Source organism: Saccoglossus kowalevskii, chromosome 10 (assembly GCF_978046115.1).
Source record: "Saccoglossus kowalevskii chromosome 10, keSacKowa6.1, whole genome shotgun sequence".
Taxonomy (NCBI): domain Eukaryota; kingdom Metazoa; phylum Hemichordata; class Enteropneusta; family Harrimaniidae; genus Saccoglossus; species Saccoglossus kowalevskii.
In genome coordinates this window covers 10,862,577-10,882,088 of record NC_140650.1, presented here as the reverse complement: position 1 = coordinate 10,882,088, position 19,512 = coordinate 10,862,577, and the positions used below count along the sequence as shown (strand labels likewise).

General features: G+C 33.4%; 1 protein-coding gene across 2 annotated transcripts; it reads right to left on the bottom strand.

The window, feature by feature from the left end:
* On the bottom strand, positions 1-17,691 carry LOC100371731 (uncharacterized). Of its 2 annotated transcripts, XM_006819497.3 has the most exons (8): positions 16,224-17,691; positions 11,006-11,293; positions 9,729-9,803; positions 8,782-8,820; positions 7,121-7,352; positions 3,521-3,716; positions 1,838-2,029; positions 1-1,401 (listed from the first exon to the last, which is right to left on the bottom strand). In XM_006819497.3, the coding sequence occupies exons 1-8, from the start codon at positions 17,398-17,400 to the stop codon at positions 1,078-1,080; spliced, it is 2,523 nt and encodes an 840-aa protein (XP_006819560.3). In that variant the 5' UTR covers positions 17,401-17,691; the 3' UTR covers positions 1-1,077. The 2 variants fall into 2 exon arrangements, with proteins under 2 accessions (XP_006819560.3, XP_085360358.1); XM_085504232.1 differs by lacking the exon at positions 8,782-8,820.
* Positions 17,692-19,512: the final 1,821 nt, after the last annotated feature.

Sequence of the window (19,512 nt, the reverse complement as noted above, 5' to 3'; positions counted from 1 at the left end):
TTTATTGCATAAGTTAATTGTGCAGTTTATAATTTTTGGTTAAACGTGTACATGATTTTATTTTTTCTTTGCGTTAATAGTTCGCCATAAATGATTGAAGACAAAATATGTACATTGCAGTTTGTCCCAAATGGCAGTTGTGGAATTGCTAGCTAGGTTGACTAAATCCTTTGGAAATTTTGTTATCGATATAGAATTTGAATATTAAAGAGTTGTGGTCGCCTCGCAGCGTGTGTTCCAATTTCATGTAAATAATGTATTTTACACACGTTGTATACATCGCTACAGGACAGGACGCGGCACAACGACTACCGCCCTTTAAATTTTCAATACGTTTCCAATTTAGCAAAATTTACAAATATATACAGTAGTACAAAGATACACGATATGTTATCCTGAAAGACCTGGTGGCTTAATAAGTAACAACTTGTTACACAACACATCAACGAGAGTACTAAATAGATGGAGAATATTAAACTCAATCGCCACATTAGTGCCAATGAACAGTGTTACATAATTACTGTTTTGTCTAATTTTTAAGGAAAATTTTGTTTTTTATTAGCCAGGATATTCAAATTAGACTATGTCAATCACAAAGTCAAATTCAAATTAGTAAAAGGTCAAAATACAGGATAACAAGATCAAAAAATTGTATAATCACATGATTCTACGAGTATATTGGGTTAGGTAACTGGGTAATATTGCATGTAAGCGTATGTTGTTGGTGTTTCTGATGACAAATAATAAAATTTGTACCAGTAATTCAATTTTTGAATTGTAGTCTGACATTGGACAATGGGCATTGTCCCAAAAAGTAAAATTTCCCAGATATGGAGATAAATAAGTTGAATTGACATTTGACAATAAAATCCAGATTGTATTCACAGCAATGCACATGTCTTTATGTGCTCGGTCTTGGAAATACAAACACACAAAAAGTTTGGTAAAAACAATTGTGTACAATTATGCTTAAAAATACTCATGATCATTATCATCATCATCATCATTATTATCATCATCATTAGCAGTAGAAGCAATACCCTCGTTTTGTTGTTGTTCGAGGATTTTCAACATATATCATAATTTCGTATCACATAATTCATCGTCGCTTTCTGATTTCTCTGTAATGACTACACCCTTATGTACGCATTTAAGAGTAGTTGCATCGAGCAGAGCGGGCCAAAGATAACCCTTTATCTTTTTGTTTGTATCATTACGATGGAATCTTTGATGTAATTGGTCGTTGAAATCTTTATGATCATAGTCTAAGATGTACGGAGGTGAATGTGTGCTCAGTTGCCAAGCAACACGAACACAGGTGCCGATGAAGGATTTTATGCCAGAAGACATGCGTAGGCTTGGGTAATCATGTAGTGTTGAGAACAACTGCTCGCTGACTTTCTGTGAGAAAAACAAATGCAGTTGTTAATAAAACATTTTCACCAATTGAAGTAGAATTATTATCTTGCGTGTAATCTTAAACAAGAGAAAGGAAGTAGATTAAAATGCCTGCCTCGTCGTCATTGTTATTGTTGTCCCAGTCGTTAACTCTGTTTCTTGTGGTTACAATTTCATATTAATCAGTGTGAAATCTAGTGGCATGATTCGCTTGTTTATTTTAGAAAAATATTTGAAAAAAATTATATTTAAAATTGTCTTCTTGTTGTATATAGTTACAATAAGTCAAACAATTTATATCTGATCACATCCAACCTTTGAAATTTAAACAATCCCTGAAAACGTCAACTATATTAAAGTTCAATTTGTGTGACTTTCATGTCTGATTTTCAAGACATGTGCATATTTTTTGGGTGGTCTGTTAAAAATAATTTCTTACTTCTATGACATTATTCAGATCATACTGCTTTGCTGTCCTATAGAGGTAGTTAGTTGTCAGACACTCCATCTCCTTCACATAGACACTATGCGTACTTATCTGTGCACTAACTCCTGTATTAGGTATGTTGACAGCTTCAATAACTTTGGACATCATTTCCTCAATTTCATTTTGAGAAAAACGAAATGCAAGCTGAAAAAATAAACACAAGGAAAAAAATTAATTTGCATACCTTATAATTTGCATACCCTGTAGTTTGCATATCCTATAATTTGCATACCCTGTATTTGCATACCTTGTAATTTGCATACCTTATAATTTGCATACCTTATAATTTGCATACCCTGAATTTGCATACCTTGTAATTTGCATACCCTATAATTTGCATACCCTGTAGTTTGCATACCTTGTAATTTGCATACCCTATAATTTGCATACCCTGTATTTGCATACCTTGTAATTTGCATACCCTATAATTTGCATACCCTGTAGTTTGCATACCTTGTAATTTGCATACCCTATAATTTGCATACCCTGTATTTGCATACCTCGTAATTTGCATACTTTGAATTTGCATACCTTGTAATTTACATAACTTTAATTTGCATACCTTATAATTTGCATATCCTATAATTTGCATACAATACACAAGTCATATGTAAACAAAACTGGAGACATTCTTTAGACACATGAACATTTGTCATGGCATTCATTATACAGTAACATGCTAGAAGTTACAATAGGATGTAACACAATATGCAAATTATGGTCTGGAAATTTGAAATTTAACATATGTTATATTTATATTCAGAAAGCTGCAACTAGGTATTAATTGATTTTTCTTCATGAAATGGTTCTCATTTTAATAACTTTTTTTGTCAAAATCATACCAAAAAATGAGCACAAACATTTTTTATCTGATATCTGATGTGTAACTTTTAAACTGCAGGGAAAGTTTTTATTGGTGATTATTTTTAAATACAAAAACACATCAAAAATTGCTCTTCACCGAGTTTGGTGTATTGATGTTTTGACATTAAGGATTTGTGTCACACTGCAGGTAAATACATTGTTCATATTATGAGTAAAATAAAATAAAATTTCCTTAAAAATTGACACATTTTTACGGTGTTGAACACGTTATTATTTTGTAGTCACAGTGCATCACACATAGAAAGAAATGTCATAGCTGTGAATATTTGAATGACCGAAGTGTTAAAAGTGCATGGTTCTTTTCAATAACTAGACAATAGTGTGTTTTTGTAAAATGTGACAAATGTAGACAATAACTGTGATGGCTCATTGTTGAATATACCTGAACATGATTGGTTTTCTTTCAAATTAGCTGCTATGTATACAGCATACATGCGTATTGGATACATTCAATACTGTGAATCCCACAATACAAGCTTATCAAAAACAAATTACAAAAATCTCAACCTCATGCGGTTCATTGCAATAACATTGGATTTGTTCAGGAATAATACACTGAGTATTTCAGAATTAATCGGTGAACAGAACTGTAAAACAAATATTACTGTGAGCAGTTGAATTCTTTGCTAGGATTTTTTGTGATTTGACAAATTCATAGCGTTCATGTCGAAAAAAATTCATGAAAAGCGAGAATTCAGTATATTCAGTAGCCGCACAGCGTATATGTCATGTATCATGTCATCAACCTACCACAATGACAGAGAATAAAAGCTTTGATTTGATATCATCTGTGTCATCAAATTGATTCAAGTCGGACATGACATCCAGCACATCCAAAGCATCTTGTCGCGATTCAGTGTATAGTTTAGTGTAAGCGTTAATCAAATCCACTGCAGGCTGCTCTGATGCTTTGCGGTAGAGATGACGCTGTGACGTATCAGATAATCTGAAGAAAAAAAAGTTAATTTCCTGTGACTACTGTTATGTAACCCCTGCATTTTCATTACATTAAGGTAGAGATGCAGTTTATTTGGCTTGCTTTTTAATTGAGTAATTAAACAATGAAGATGGTATTATATATCCAGCATGTTATATATTTTCTGAAAGCTTATTATACAAACTTTGTAAAACTTGTCTTTATTTTAAATATCCAGAATGAGATTTTTATTTTGGGTCAAAAATATGCTTTTTTGGACAAAAGAGGTTTAAAAAAAATTAGCTCAAAAACTTCAAGTCCGTTTGTGGGTAAAATTACATCACTGGATACCTTGGTATACTACTAATTCAAATGCGTCTACTCATCTCTCTAATGGCTTTCAAAGTCGCACAGCATGACCTCAAAGTTCACTCTTTTCTATTTTTGCATAATTTATATATCCATGTTAATTGCGGACTTGTTATTTTTGTTCCACTCATCGTAATAAACTGTCCGGACGCATTTTGAAGGGGAAACACCTTGTCAATAAAGTGTGAAAATTTCGAGGCAAATGGCCAAAGCGTCTATCAGCTATTTTAATTTAAAACCCAAGAATTCACCAAAAATAGAAGACGAGAAAAAGGCTAATTTGCATATTTGCGCGTTAAACCGGGAATTACTGCTTTGTCATACTTTGTCATACTTTCTAGACTATTGAAATTGAAAGTTAACGTATAGACATAGACATTTTATGTAAAATTGTTGGACCAGAACCACTGCTTTTGAATATATAAATCAGAAACACGTCATTCATACCAGTGTTTTGATGGGGTCGGTAAAAACACGTGTCAATGCCCAGTAAACATGACGTCATCTCATGAATTATTAAACAGGGGGCGGTCCTAGGAAGGTGACTTTTTATCAAGATCAAAACATCATGGCTTCTCTTCGATGTATTTTCAATAAAAAATCTACGAGTATTTCAGAGCCTATGGTTTACCGTGAAGAGTACAAAGTGGGATATTAAATTAATTATCCTTGATGATTTTTATGCAGTATTTAGAACCAACCCCAGGAAGCGAACGCACAATAATGAATAATCGCGTAATCCTAGAATCGAAACGCGAGGCACAGAAGTTTTGTTCAGCGTTTCCAATCCCATTTTCCCACTGCAACTTATTTGTTAAAAGAAATATTTGAATTCTGTTCGTTTTTTAAGGAGGCATATTTTTTTTTTTTCGATTTTGGTAACGCCTTATTCAGGGATTTTCTAAGACAGTCGCAGACAATCAGCGCACGGATGTACCTACTAGTACAAAACATGCTGTTGTACTACCGGCGACGGTCGCTGCAAGGAGAGAGCTCCAGCTCCTAACGTAAAAGTTTTAAAATTTCGACCGGTTTTAAATAATTAGTGTTGGAAATCTGACATGACATGAGTGCAAAATTAAGGTGCATTTTCGAGCGGTCGAATTTTTCTGAATAGAAATCAGCAAATGAAAAAATAGGAGTGCTAAACAGTGTGCTCGTTAGTTTTAAAAAAATGGAATGTCCGTCAAATTGACGTAAACTTCTCCATTTTTCACGGAAAAAGCAAAGGTCATGGCCGAGTTGCAGGCTAAAAAATTCAAAAATAAAAACAAAATCATCAATCAGTAAGTATTATGACAAGGAAATCAAAACATCAGACGCCGAGAAGCGGTCAGCGCGTCAAAAGAGTTGTTAATGTATCAAGTTACCTCTCTCTGTGATTTATTTTTCATTGAAATTATTTGCTTGTTTTCAATTAATTTTAGCGTACCTCTGCAATTTATTTTAGCATTGTCAGTTGTTTGCTTCATTGAATTAAACGGAGTTCGTCCGGTTGCAAACAAAGCTGTCTCGCACCACCTAGCACCTAGCATTGGACAAAAGATACACGAACGTTTGTATCTCCCCGACCCAGTGCAATATATCCGGTTAGAATCAAAGCTCACGTGTCCCTTATTTGAGGGACCAGATTCTGCCGTAAATTCGGGATGGGATTTAGAAAAAAATAAAATAGGACTTTTAAGATGTATTTTGGCGTCATTTTCGAACATTTCAATCATTCCTGATGCCTAATATAGAGTCTAAGTTTTACCGTAGTCATTGACGCCTATTCAAGAGTATGATGTTTATTGTGACTAGCGTGAATGGGTAAGCTGCGTTTCGACAATGAGCAGTTATCACTGTAAACAATGTTAAATTATTCTTCACATACTCAGTTTATTTTTTGAGAACAATTATTTAAAAATGAAATCTCTCAGTCAATGAGAAACTCGGATTCACGCCTTCAGGGAAAGTCACGTTTGGACGCTCACATCGATTTTGTTTTTCGTTCGGCAGGCTTATGCCTTCAGTGTAGCTTTTGCCTCTTCCGACATAGAAATCATCTGAATCTTCTTTCTACCTCTCTTTCTTTTCACACCACGCATAATGTAATGATAACAATTAGGAAAAAACGCTGAGGAAATATAATGTTTGGTTTGCTAGCGAACGATAACTGATTCGAGAATAATTGCACATGCGCATGAATTGAATGAACTATGACCCTTACAATCTCGATATGCATATTGTCAATCAAAGGTCCTGTTATTTGCTTACTCATGCAAATTAGGCAATTGGACATAAACATTGCCACGTGTGAGTGTTTTTTTATTTTTAACCAGAAAATAAACAGCAATTTTAATGGTGTTCCAATAAGAATTCATTGGTCAAATTTTCACAGAATGTTCTTTAGATAAAAATCTATATAAAAAACGAAAAAAACTATTTTTGATTGAAATTCACAAATAAACTGCATCTCTACCTTAAGTAATTGATACAGCTCTATTCATTCAATGAATTTAAAACCTGCAAAAAACATCAAACACTGAAAGACGAATTGAAAGCATATGACAATTCTACTTTTCATCAGTATTTCTAAATACCATTTACCATGTATTATAGATAATGAAGGAAAGATTTTTTATAAAAGTTATTTTCTTTTGGCACCATCAACAAATTCATGAATATTTTGTTTTGTAAGTTTTACAGAAACCAAATTTATTAGCGCGTATTTGACCAAATACATTTGTCTCCGGTAGGTGTGAGGCAGATTGAAAAGTCTTACACCTTTTTTTGGCCAAAATATTTGGCTAAAATGAAAATAATAAGTCAAAAAAAAAAAGCATGTACTTTTGTATCCACAAAGTTTTTTATACTATCTTCAGACCAATAAATACTATCAACACTACAAACCCATTCCTTTCATTTCTATGAATATTTATAAACTAAATGGAAGTTGAATCCAACCAGCCAATCAACAAGTACAATGCGTAATGACATCATTAGTAAATGTTCCAATGTTATGCCATTAACCAATAGAAACCTATTGTTTTATTTTGAAATGCCATAATAACATGTTATCTTACCTCGTCATGAGTTGTTTTTCGCGCTGCTGTAGTAGCTGTATCGTATCTTTGCATTTAGCCAATTCCGTTTTTAATCTTTCAATTTCATCGGAGAATAGTTTTTCTCGACTTGATTTGAAAATTTTCACTTCCATTGGAGAAACCCTACCATTCATTGAGGATCCATTAATTTCTACCGAGTTATTTGATTGGCTGTCAGCACTGCTTCCATCTCTCTGGTTTTCAACCTCACCTGTAAGATAAATTCCATGTAGTCGATTAATTTTTCTCAATTTTGTTTTTGCTTGGTAACATTAAATGCTACAAAATAAATCTTTTTTTCAAAAGTCAAGGTCAAATATTTATGTTTTTATAGAAACAAATTATGAAATAAAGAGTACATTTGTACAAATAATACTGTAAATTGTCTAATTTTCTCTTCAAGGAATTTCTGATTTGATAATTTAATGGCATAAAGACAAAAGTTATTGTGACTCCATAACATTTTCACATTTTTTGTGAAATTTACAAAAAATTGTCTCATGCGAAATTAAAACGATTTATGTGAATGAAAACCAAACGATACAACATTGCTGATGTTTGGAAATTTATGTTGCCATGCCAACATTGTTTCATCAAATTCCTCAAAATTCAAATGATGTATTATAAATTTACATACGTGAATATTATGTTAATTTTACAAGAATAGAAAAAAAAAATAAAAAATATCAGAGAAAATGCATTTAAACATTTACTTATAGACAGATTTTGTCATAGAGTACTGACGTCTCACATGTCACGTGACTAAAAACACACAAACAAGTTTATAATTTTACTAAATACATGTAGTCAAAAAACAACCTAACAATAATTTTAGTTGCAGATCAAAACTGTGACAACTCTAAGGGTCAACATACGTAAAGGTACACTCAGCTCTATAGCATAATTAGAGCAGAATGACTACAAAACAGTCTCCATTTCACTCCCTAAGTTAGTAGACATTCTTTACTCCTTAAGTTAGTGGTCATTATCATATCTATAGCATGGAACACAAGCCAGTCTGATTTTGGCACACTTTCTCTCAGTACCACTCTTCTGATACAATTTATGTAGTACTAAAATGGACTCTTTATAAAAATTTCTTTATGTCGTCCATTATATACTCCATGCGAATATCTTGAAATGTAAACTGAGTTGCAAGAATTGCCATAACAGATGATTGCCCTCAGTGGTGATTTCAATTTGTCTTTGTTTTTACACTACATGACATTAGAACATTACAAGACCAGTTTGTGTTAGGTAAATTAGTTCATTAATTATGCATAAAAACAATTTCTGAAGAGTATAATTGTTAGTAACCTGAGGAGTCTAGGATGAAATTAAAATTACAGTGGTTGGTTAGAGTAAAGTAAAGACAAACAGACAAACACATACGCCATAAGTGATAAATAGTTTACAATAAACAAACAAACAATATACAATTCCTGCAAAGTTAAATTTATGTGAAAATTAATTTATAAAGCATGTTTTAACCACCTAGCTTGCTGAAAATTCTTTGATATCAATGATTTTGTGCATTTTACATCAAATTGTTAATAGTTATTAAAACTGTGAAAGTATAATAACAAATATAGAATTTTCAGCAAATAGAGGAAGTGGCTTTAAAATGAAGCATGATGTACCTGTCAAATTAAGATCTGACCACAGCCATTCTTTGGCACCTATACAGTGGATAAATATTGAGGGGAAATAAACACCAATTATATAACATGCATTGAACACCAGTGATTCTACAAGCATTGTGAAAGCTGCTAACACCATTAAGCCCATCACCATGCACATTTTTTTATTTATTTGTCAAACAACCTGAATCGAACATGAAGCTATACGTATTGACTGCATTGCTTTAAACGACATTATCATCTTGCAGCATGTAAACCATCTAAATGCCAAGTAAACAAACACTGTACTACTGTAGAATACTTTATTTTCGCTTGGAATTTAATTTCGCTATTTTCGCTGAAGGAGTGATTCAGTGAAAATAAAATCCAGTGAATATATTTTTTTTCCTACATTTTACATTCAAATCAACAAATATCAGTGAAAATAAATTCCATACAAAACACCCAAAAAGTCTATTCAGCAAAAATTTATTCCAGCTGAAATATTCTACAGTATATAATCAGCCTGTAATCCATAATATAGTTTTTCAAAGATCAATTGATTGTTTGGACGCTTTTTGGTGTATAATTGTATCACATTGAAAACATACATTACGGACAGTATGCAACATTATTGGTATTGAGGTTAGTAGCAAGCAAACAGATTCTAAGCACATGAATAACAAAGAATCTTCCACCCCCATATTCCAGTAATGGTATATTCCATGCGCTTGATTTGCATGCAGGATAATACATGCTGATAGAAATATGGGGGTGGATAAATTCAAGCAAACCTCTTGCATCAACATGTACAAAAAAGGGATTATTAATTTTCAAAGAATTCTGTTATATTTACGCTTTCATGAGTAGGAAACCTAGAACAGTTGAAAATTTGCCAGATATGGGAAAAAAAAAATGATGATGAACAGTTCCTTAATTACAAACATGACAATTAATGAGATGCGTACTCTTAAGGTGTTTCCGGGCTGGAGGATGCGGCTCCGAGCGATCTCGACTACATGACCGACTTCTGCTTCTTTGACCTGTAGTAAAAACACATGCAAAAGAGAACATGCAAAATAAGAAGTATGTTATGTAACTCAAATTATGCTTTGTTAATACAACTTTCACATTGTTTGTTAGAGTCATTGACCAATCTTCAATAGTTTGGGCAGTTTAAGAATAACAAATATGAGAAAAAAGATGTTTCAATAAAAAAACAATGTTAATTCCATTTTTCGACTGGAATTTATTACCGATATCAAAAAAATGGGTTCATGCAGGAAATTATAAGACACAAAGTGTGTGTAAAAAAAGAGGGGGGATTTCCTTTATCAGATTTTTTGTTGTTCATTAATACATGTATCATCAAAAAATAAATTTCAAGTGAAATACAGTATACTAACACCAAAAATTAAGAATGATATTTAATTAAAGTTTTGACTGGCATTCATGGAATACTCATATTAAGACACATTACAAAGTTATTAGGTTTTTTAATTTGGAGAAATATATAATACAAGCCATGCATGGCACAGTCCCTGTTAGTTATCTAATTTAAGCTATACAGTTTTGTTTATAGTAATATAGCTGGAACATAAACATGTCAGGAATATGATGATTGTTTAACATTTAAATGATTGACATTTGTATCTGATTGTCAAATGAGTACTTGTCCATATTGAGAGATATTGCTCTGGAACAACATAAGTTAAAACAAAATCAGCCATTTTGAATACATGTATAATGAATATATAAAATTTGAACATAGTCAGTCAAAGCATGTCAGAGATATGGCTCTAGAAGCCCATTCATTAAAACAAAATGGCCACCAGTCAGCCATTTTGAATCTTATCTGAAAAACAAAATGATATGCATCAAGGTCCTATAATATCCATAGTATATACCAAGTTTGAACAAAATCCATCAGTGAACAACCGAGAAATGCTTGATTTTGATGATTTTTAGAACAAAAACGGCCGCTATTCGGCCATCTTTTAATCAGATCGTGAAACAAATTGATATGCATATGTATAATATCATGTATGATGTATGTGTGAAGTTTGATTATGATTGGTCCAGGCATTATAAGATACAGGTCTGGACGCACGCACACACAGACGGAAGCACAGAGGTCAAAACATAAGTCCCTGTTTTTGGACTGCGTTCGAACGAGGACTAAAAACTATAAAGTGATTTGACTAGTGACCTTTGATGACCCCATGTCAAGCTATATAATAATCACCTGTTGCAGCAGCCATTTTGTTTATTCTGTCTATCATAACTCTCAGTTCAGTGCTCTCTTCTACACTGTTCCTTCTAGGTCTCGTAATTGAATGTTTGATATCATCACGATCTATCGAAACAGAACGCCGTTCTTTTGATCGCCCTCTTCTAGATTTTTCTTTATTTCTTTGCCGTCCTCTTTCCTGCTTTCTTCTGATGTCCTTGCCTTGTCCTAAAGTTATCACTTCCATATCAGAGCCATTTTTACTGGTGGTCGCTATGTCTCCAGCATCACTAGAAGTTTTATCTGCAAAAAAAGAAGTTTAAGTTTAAGTTTAAAGAAAAAACTATCTAAATAATAAGAGCATTGTAACAAAGCTATATGATGGAGTTATCAGTTCTGAGAACTGCTTTGTAACAAGTATGCAAATAAACAGAACAGTTTTTGTTTATTATTCAGGTAGTCTATTTCAGTTAGATTTTCATCACGATCTATTGACACAGAACATGGTTGAATTCTTTCTCGAATAAATTATATGTTCTGAGTTCATTACTTACTGCCATCTTTGCCATAAGAACTATTTTATTTTTTTTTTATATTGAACCTGATATGAAACCATGATCAGTGCTGGGTTAAAAATATAAGATGTATTTGCATTTAAAATCACAAAATAAATTATGATTGGTACTATAATCATTGATGTTGGAAAAGACAATTATAAGTAGTTTGTTGCGCAAGTCCCTATTAAAAGACAAACTGAACAATCGTTCAAGAAAATGTTATTGGTACTTTAATATAACTGCAGACGATTATATTCAATGGATCATGCATGTAGCTCAAAAGTCTAAAGACAACTGAACAAACGCCGTCGGCTAAAAAACTAAATGGTGCTATGGCAAGTTGAGCAAAAGAGGGGTCAAAGGTCAGGTGAATCACTTTGTGAACTACTGTTCTGATAATGCAAATGAATCATATTGAGACGATCAGACCCAAAGTAATCTTAAAGTAGGAATGAAAATAACATAAGATAAATAAAATATGGTCGCGTATATGCAATATTATTTGACAATGTATATATACCGGGGCAGTTACAAGGGGTGACTCCAAATGACAGAATGGCGCCATTATACATTGTGTATTGCTGTGATAATTTATGGAGCGTAACAATAGCGAGACTATTCAAAAGAATTTGGTACTTTTATGTTGTATGGGAAGTTTGCATGTCATTGCTTTGTCAGTCGTATACCTGCGTTCTATACCAAGTCATTTATTCTGAAGTTTGGGTCTATGCTCAGGTTCTGACATGATTTATATAGGAGACATTGCTTTCTAGGTTTATATACCACAAATGCCCTTTTAATTTTCTTCAACGAGTTAGTGGAGATATCAATGCCGCAGATCGTACCATGGAATGATTGGACACCTGATCTGTCTTTTTTTTTCCAATTGTAGTTTTAATCCATAAAACCTAGATAATGAGCTTATAACAAGTAACTAATAACTGTCACTTGAATTAATTTACCCTTTGAACAGCAAAGTTAACTTTTGTCCCAGAAAGTAAAGCTGCATAGTAGTTCCATAGTAAATTCAATAATAGAAAATATATATTTGGATCCACAATTATCAAATCATTTCACTTAATATAAAAATTCTCTACAGGAATTGGAATAATTTTAAAGGCCTGAGTTTAATTACCGGTAGGTCAACTAAGCAGAAAAATATATGTTACACATTTTAATAGAAAGTTTTTATGGAGAATTAAATGACATCATACTGACTAATGGAAGATGATGGTCAAGGTCAAAACACTAGATAAAACACATGTTATGAATGTAGGCCTCTGATCTCTATAATCTGACTCCTAAAAAATGACATAATAACTATATTCCCTGTCAAAATTATGATTAACGTTGCAAAACAAAAAATATCACATTGTAAATAAATTTGATTTCTCTGAAATTTATTAAATTTAGGCATAGATCCCACAAAGGGTCTATGATTTAAGTATTTTAACTAGATATAGTTTAATTAAATAGCTTTCCTATATTGAATTTTAATTTAATTTGAGTTTAATTAAATTGCATTCCTATATAGGATTTTAATTTAATTTAATTTGAGTTTAATTAAATTGCATATGTATTTAAGATTTTAATTCAATTGTAATTATTTAATTGAGTTACTCCACAGATTACTGTTCCAGTTCCATGTTTTATAGGCAACCACTAATTTATTTCCATAGATTTTTTTGTTCCAGCCACTTCATCTGAGTTTCTATTGGCTGATCCCTAATGTATTTAAATTCTTTGTTCATATACATATATAGGTCTATTATAACTCTGGCACTAAACACTTGATTCAACTATACCTGTACCTCACCATGCATTGACAATCAAGTTTCAAATTGAAGCTTTAATTACATTATGTTTTATGTTAATTATATTTTAATTACAATAAAGGAATGTCCTATGTTTCCTGAAATTTAGAAGTTTCTGTTTCAATTGTCATGCACCTCTCTCTTTAACATACATTAAAGGAATGTTTAAGCTTGGTTGTACACAATGTATGCCAAAGCGTTGTATTCTTTTCCTACATATTTCTGCACAATAGAACTGAGTGGCTGAACTAGCATGGGAACAACGTCCCGTGTGACTCAATATGCAACAGGCAACTTCACAATGATTCGCAAAAATCCATACAATGCTTCTAAAGTTTCAAAACAAACAAATTAAACATTTTAGAAGTTTTTGAAGCTTATTGTGTCACAGTGACTGTTAAATAACGCAGTAAAATTTGATTGGTGATAAACGTATTCAGATTTCCCATTCAATCCATTTTAATTTTTCTATAAACACTATTCCAATTTGGGTGTATTCACTGCATGTTTCCTGTTCACATTTATAGTAAATACAATATGCAAATTAGCTTGTTTGCATATATTATAATATGTAAATTAGTTCATTTGAATAATTCAGCTTTGATTCATAGTTGTTAGTTTCATCTTCTTGATGTTTTTGAAACTATAGAACAATGTAGCATTAGTGTAAAAGTAAAAACAAAACTAAAAGGGATGAATTTTCACAAGATAATAATTTCAGGAATATATTTTCGTATGATAGAATAAGAAATTTCCCTGAATTCATTACAGGAGACCAGAGAGGATGGAAACTCACGAAATAAAAAGGAAGGTAACCAGACTACCATTATAGTTATGGGTTGTTTACTTCATCACATATTTGCATCTGACAGATGACTCTATGTAACAAGATTATCCTTTATAAATCACTACATTAGCACTTCAGTGTAGCCTCATTCAGTCACTATCTTCACAGTTCGGGAACACTGACGATTTACACTTTACCATTTACACAACTTAAATAGGTTATTAGCATAACAAACATTTTATTTTCACTTGGAATTTATTTTTGCTGAAGGGGTGATTATACTATGAATATAAAATCCAGTGAATATACCGATTTACATTCAAATCATCAAAAATCACCTAAACTCATTACAAAAGTCTTTTTAGCGAAAATTAATTCCAGTTAAAATAAAGTAGTTTGAAATATCTCAGAACACCTGTCGATCACCACCATACTCTCGGCCATAAAGTGCAGAATAGAAAAAAATCAATTTGCTCCCAAAAAATGATTCATGCACAGTGCATTATGACCATAAATATGAATACTATTTCTTGTCCAAAGATTTTTTTAGCAATCTGCGGTGTTTGCAGCAGATACAGTAAATTCCATGACGGCATGAAAGTTTTTTATATAGAATATTTATAAATGTTTTATATATTTTGATTCAAATGATAGTTAAAATTACTTGACAAATTACAATGTGTAGACGAATACATGCCAGTGAGTGATTGAAACCTGCAAAGACTCATGGGTAATGTGTGATACTAAATGGCTTTTATAGCCAATGAAGCTATAATGTTTGGATTTGAATAAAGGGCACTGATCAATGTAATATGAATATTTTATAAATTTCTATGAAAAACATTTATGCTTTCATGAAATTCACTGTATGTAACCGATGGAACACATGTATATTTCAACTTAAATATGGGACCAAATTCAAAATTGTCACCCTACTTATGAATTATATCGCAATGTGTCAATGAAACCAACCATCATTGGAATGCTAGACAATAACTGTCACAAGCATGAAGAATGTTTGCCCTTAACACATCGTTTGAGACGCCGTTGTTTTCTATTCATTTCAACTATCTGTTGAGGCATTCAGTAACCGATGTGATAACGGTTATATGTCGCATAATGACAATAACTACAGAAATATAATGATTTTATCTAATGACAATAAAACCAATAATATAATGCCTTTCTACTACAAAATGACAATGAAAAATATTGTGACAATGTAAATTATGTCATTATGTAGTTTCAAATTATTTTTTCACTGACATTTTGTGGTATAAGATAGTATATTGGGTTTATACCATATAATGAAAACTAAACAATAGAATGATATACCATGTAATGACAGTGAAAACAATAGTATTATAATATTATACAACATCAATGAAACAATAGTACAACATTTTTACCACAAATTTAACAAATTACAAACCATGGATAAATTACCATGTTTGTTTTTTAAATCATGCACTAACTTTATTTATGTCCCGTGATAACTATGCGAACTATGTCAAGGAGTAGGGTCAGTCTAAGGTCAAACTGATAGTTAATTACAAGTCCAAGTCAGAGTGAAAAGGAATAGAAAACATTTTTATAATATTCAAAATTACAATTGAGTATTGTGCTTGGGATGGCAGTGTTGCATGGTCTCTTTTGTATTCCAAAGTCTGACTTTATTTTTTTTTACAAATGTAGGTTTTATAATTTCAGATATGTTGCAACCAAATTCAAAGCAATAACTCCAAGTATTTCTATGTTATGTAGAAATTAACTTTAAAAAATTTTACCCTATTTTTCGTTGTACCATTTGGGTAAAGGTACCTTACTGATCTGAACAATTAACATTAAAATCTATGGATAGGGTAGGACCACTAATATCTTTCTTTTTCTGTACTTTCTCCATCAGATTGTATTTTTTTAAATCCACCATTTCAAAATTTCAAAATCCCTGGAGTTTCTCAGTTTTGTGTAAAATAATTAGTGTTGCCAATGTATTTTTTGGGTTTAGCAGTATATTTATCACTTTTTACAGTCACTCTTGGAGATGCATTAACAAATAATTCTTAATAACATACCTGGTGACTGTGTCCCGGATGATATCCCTGAATCCACACATAGTTGATCAGATTCATCTTGGGAATGTAATGTATGCTCTATCGTTAGCACAGTATCTTCATCACTATGGTAACCATCACCTGGCATGTTCATCATATCGGTTGGATTCTCATCAGAAACTCTTTTGAATATTTCCAACACTTTCCTCAGTCCCCGTGTGTACTGGGCAATGATCGGAGCAACTTTCACGTCTTGGGGTATAGTTTTGATTTCTTTGCGAAGCTGACCAAACGCTAAAAGTGCACCTTTATCGTTTTCTATGCAGTCTTGTAGAAACTGCAGCAGGTTTGGAAGTTTGGATCTCATACTTGGCTCTACAACATTTAGAAGTGATTTGTTCTTGTAAAGTCGTACTTGTATTTGATCTTGGTTGACTTTCATGAGTTTGTGGTGACTTGGAGCGGCCGTGCGGGCACTGCCTGTGGAAATGTTTTTAAGTGTCATTGGCTTGCTGTGGGAAAGACTTAAATCTTCAAGTTTCTGTAAAGCGGCCTTGTAGGCAATAATATTCTGCTCAAATTCTAGTTTCAGTGCATCATGCAAAGTCATTAACGAGTTGTCTATACTAACTAATCCATGCCCTCCCATGCCCTCCAATACTGTCTCCATCATTCTTTTCCGACTACGAAGTGTTTTCATAATTTCCGGCTCCACGAACGCAATAATACGTAAAATACTAGCGATGGCTTTATCCGCTTGGTCAATTTTCGAAAATTTTTGAGCATTAGGGTCTTCTTGCCTTGCTAGAAATCGTACGATTCTTAAAAGTATGTTTTCTACTTTTAATGTGATTACAGGAAAACTGTCCGGGTCGGCGATAAACAACTTGGAAAACAAACTTTCCAATATGACCAGAGAGTACGGTATTTCTTCAATAAAAACGTCAACTGGCATTTCCGGCATAATGGTTTTCAATGTCAGCTGGTTCATTTGGTTAACTAACTGCGAACAATCATCGAATTTCCGTTTCTCCATTAACAATACGATCTGTCGCAATGCAAAGCCAGGGTTCAAGTCAGACACCTTGATTGGACTGGGTGCGTCGCCGGCAAAACTTTGCACCCATGTTGATTCTTGCCATGGTAACTGTGCCTGGCCCCGTCGCCGTCTTTCCCGTTTAACGCGAGGGACATTCATTTCGATGAGCGTGGGAAACGGGTGTCAGGATTTCTGAATTTACGATCTACCGATACAAATCTTCACGTCACCTTTACATGTCGTCCATTATGCGTCCACCGAGCATCGACAGTGTTTATGTTTGGTCAAACCTGCGTAACTGGCCAACTCCACAGTGGTAACAGGTTGGATAAATGTGCTACCAGAACTGAACAAATCGTAAGACGAGAAGAAACCGATATCTGCCCGGAGAAGGACCAAAACAACCTGCCGAGAGTGGAGTCAACAAAATACACACACACTTATAGACCGTACTAATGCATGTGAAAAGAAAACCAGTTGACCAGAACAAGGCAATCGACAACACTCTTAACCAATGGGCAAAGTGAATCCAGCAGACCTTGCATAATATGAAGTTTAGTTATGAATAAACATGAGGTCGAATAAAAGAACTGCTGTCCGTGTCAGCTGAGGCGACAACAATAAAAGGCAGCCCGTCTCGAGTTCTGGAAAGAAGTTTGACCATGGCTGACCGACCAATAATAACACTGTAAGCGGGTATTAAAATAAACCTGTGTAAAAGTATATCGCTTCACAAAAGACGTTTCTTTATTGAAAAGCAGACACCCGTTTGTAACAAGTAACAGTGGGACGTCCCAAGGGATGTCGGTGACCTAGAGCACTGTGCTATGGCAAATATATTACATACTTTTACTGTTAAAAGAAGTTCTCGATTCACCATTCAAATTTAAGAACGCGGGAGGGGAAATATTAACATAACCACACAGAGTTGGAATCTGTAACGTATTCAAATATATAGATTATATCAAACAAAAATTAAAACGGATACGATGATCTTGTTTTAATCATTTATGGTGTAATAACTTATGTTTTGTACTACAACCTGTACTTGGCCACCTGTTGAATTCGTAGGCATTGTCAACTGTAAACAGGGCGCGTAGATTGAACCATCGGAGCCGCATTTGCTTGAACGAACACACTGAGTCGGACATCAATAACAGCGAGGCGATTGTCTGACACATTTAATGCAGGCAACATTTGGCCAAACTTGAATGTAATTATCGATTATAACAATACTGATTACTATTACGTCACAACTTTATTGATGTTGTAACGTATGTTTTGTTGTGATCGTTAATACCATGTTTACGTTCGTTGTTGGGTCGTCTATTTCTGTTTTTACGTTGTCTGTGATTTGACAGGTAATCTGTGCTGCTTTGTTCTGTGCTGCATGTACTCCCATTATAGACCTAATAGTACGTTTGGACTTTATAGGGTCTATGGTTTAGGTTAAAAGACTATGCAGCTAATGGCGCCGTCTTCTGTCAGACTGTCTGCAACAGTTTGTTGTTTTCATTTATTCATATTAAAACTAACACATGAACTGCAGAAAAGAAAATACATGGTCAAACACATTTATTATAATGGATCGCATAACATGGGTATTTGTACGACTTTAACTGGATTAAGTAACAAGCAAAATTACATTATTATTACAAATCAACGGACGGTGATGTTTGGCGAAATTTCTAATGATGTCCAAGTACATTTTTTTTTAGTTTTTAAAGTATTACTATCCATGTGCCCAGGCTGACTGCATTGTACTTTTACATTTAATTAACAGGATGCTGGATGGGTTGCTTTTTGTGTTCGCTGTTAACAGATAGATGGAAACTGAGTATTACTGCATGTGTCACCGCAATGCCGGAGTGTTGACACGCCAACGCCTCTCCGTCATTTACATGTTCCAATATTTGCTTCAAAGACGCTGCCAACACGTACGATACGAACAGACGATTTCTTCAAGTTGCCGACCTTTAGACACGAGAGGGCAGTAGATCTGGTCAGGTCTTAACTCAACTTCTATAGGCAGCTTAGTCATACCTAACTGGCCTGAGCCCTCGCAAATTTCAAAGCTAATATCACATAAAGTGATTTCTGAGAAACCATATACAATTTTTAGCAGCGTTATACATATTCTTTTACAACAATCGATGCAAACACCGAACGGCAAACACAGTATGTAGAACCAGACGACTAATGTAGCTATTGGCCAGCCAATAAGGAGTAACGTGAATAACCAGAACACGCCCCATAAAAAGTCACATCCAT

What these genes read in the sequence shown, in the direction of transcription:
- LOC100371731 (XM_006819497.3), bottom strand. Translation starts at nt 17,400, where the DNA reads ATGAATGTCCCTCGCGTTAAACGGGAAAGACGGCGACGGGGCCAGGCA. An exon ending in GAAAAACAACTCATGACGAG is followed by an intron (nt 3,717 to 7,120) that starts GTAAGATAACAT and finishes TTTTTTCTTCAG; the next exon opens with ATTATCTGATACGTCACAGC. An exon ending in TTTTATTCTCTGTCATTGTG is followed by an intron (nt 2,030 to 3,520) that starts GTAGGTTGATGA and finishes TTATTTTTTCAG; the next exon opens with CTTGCATTTCGTTTTTCTCA.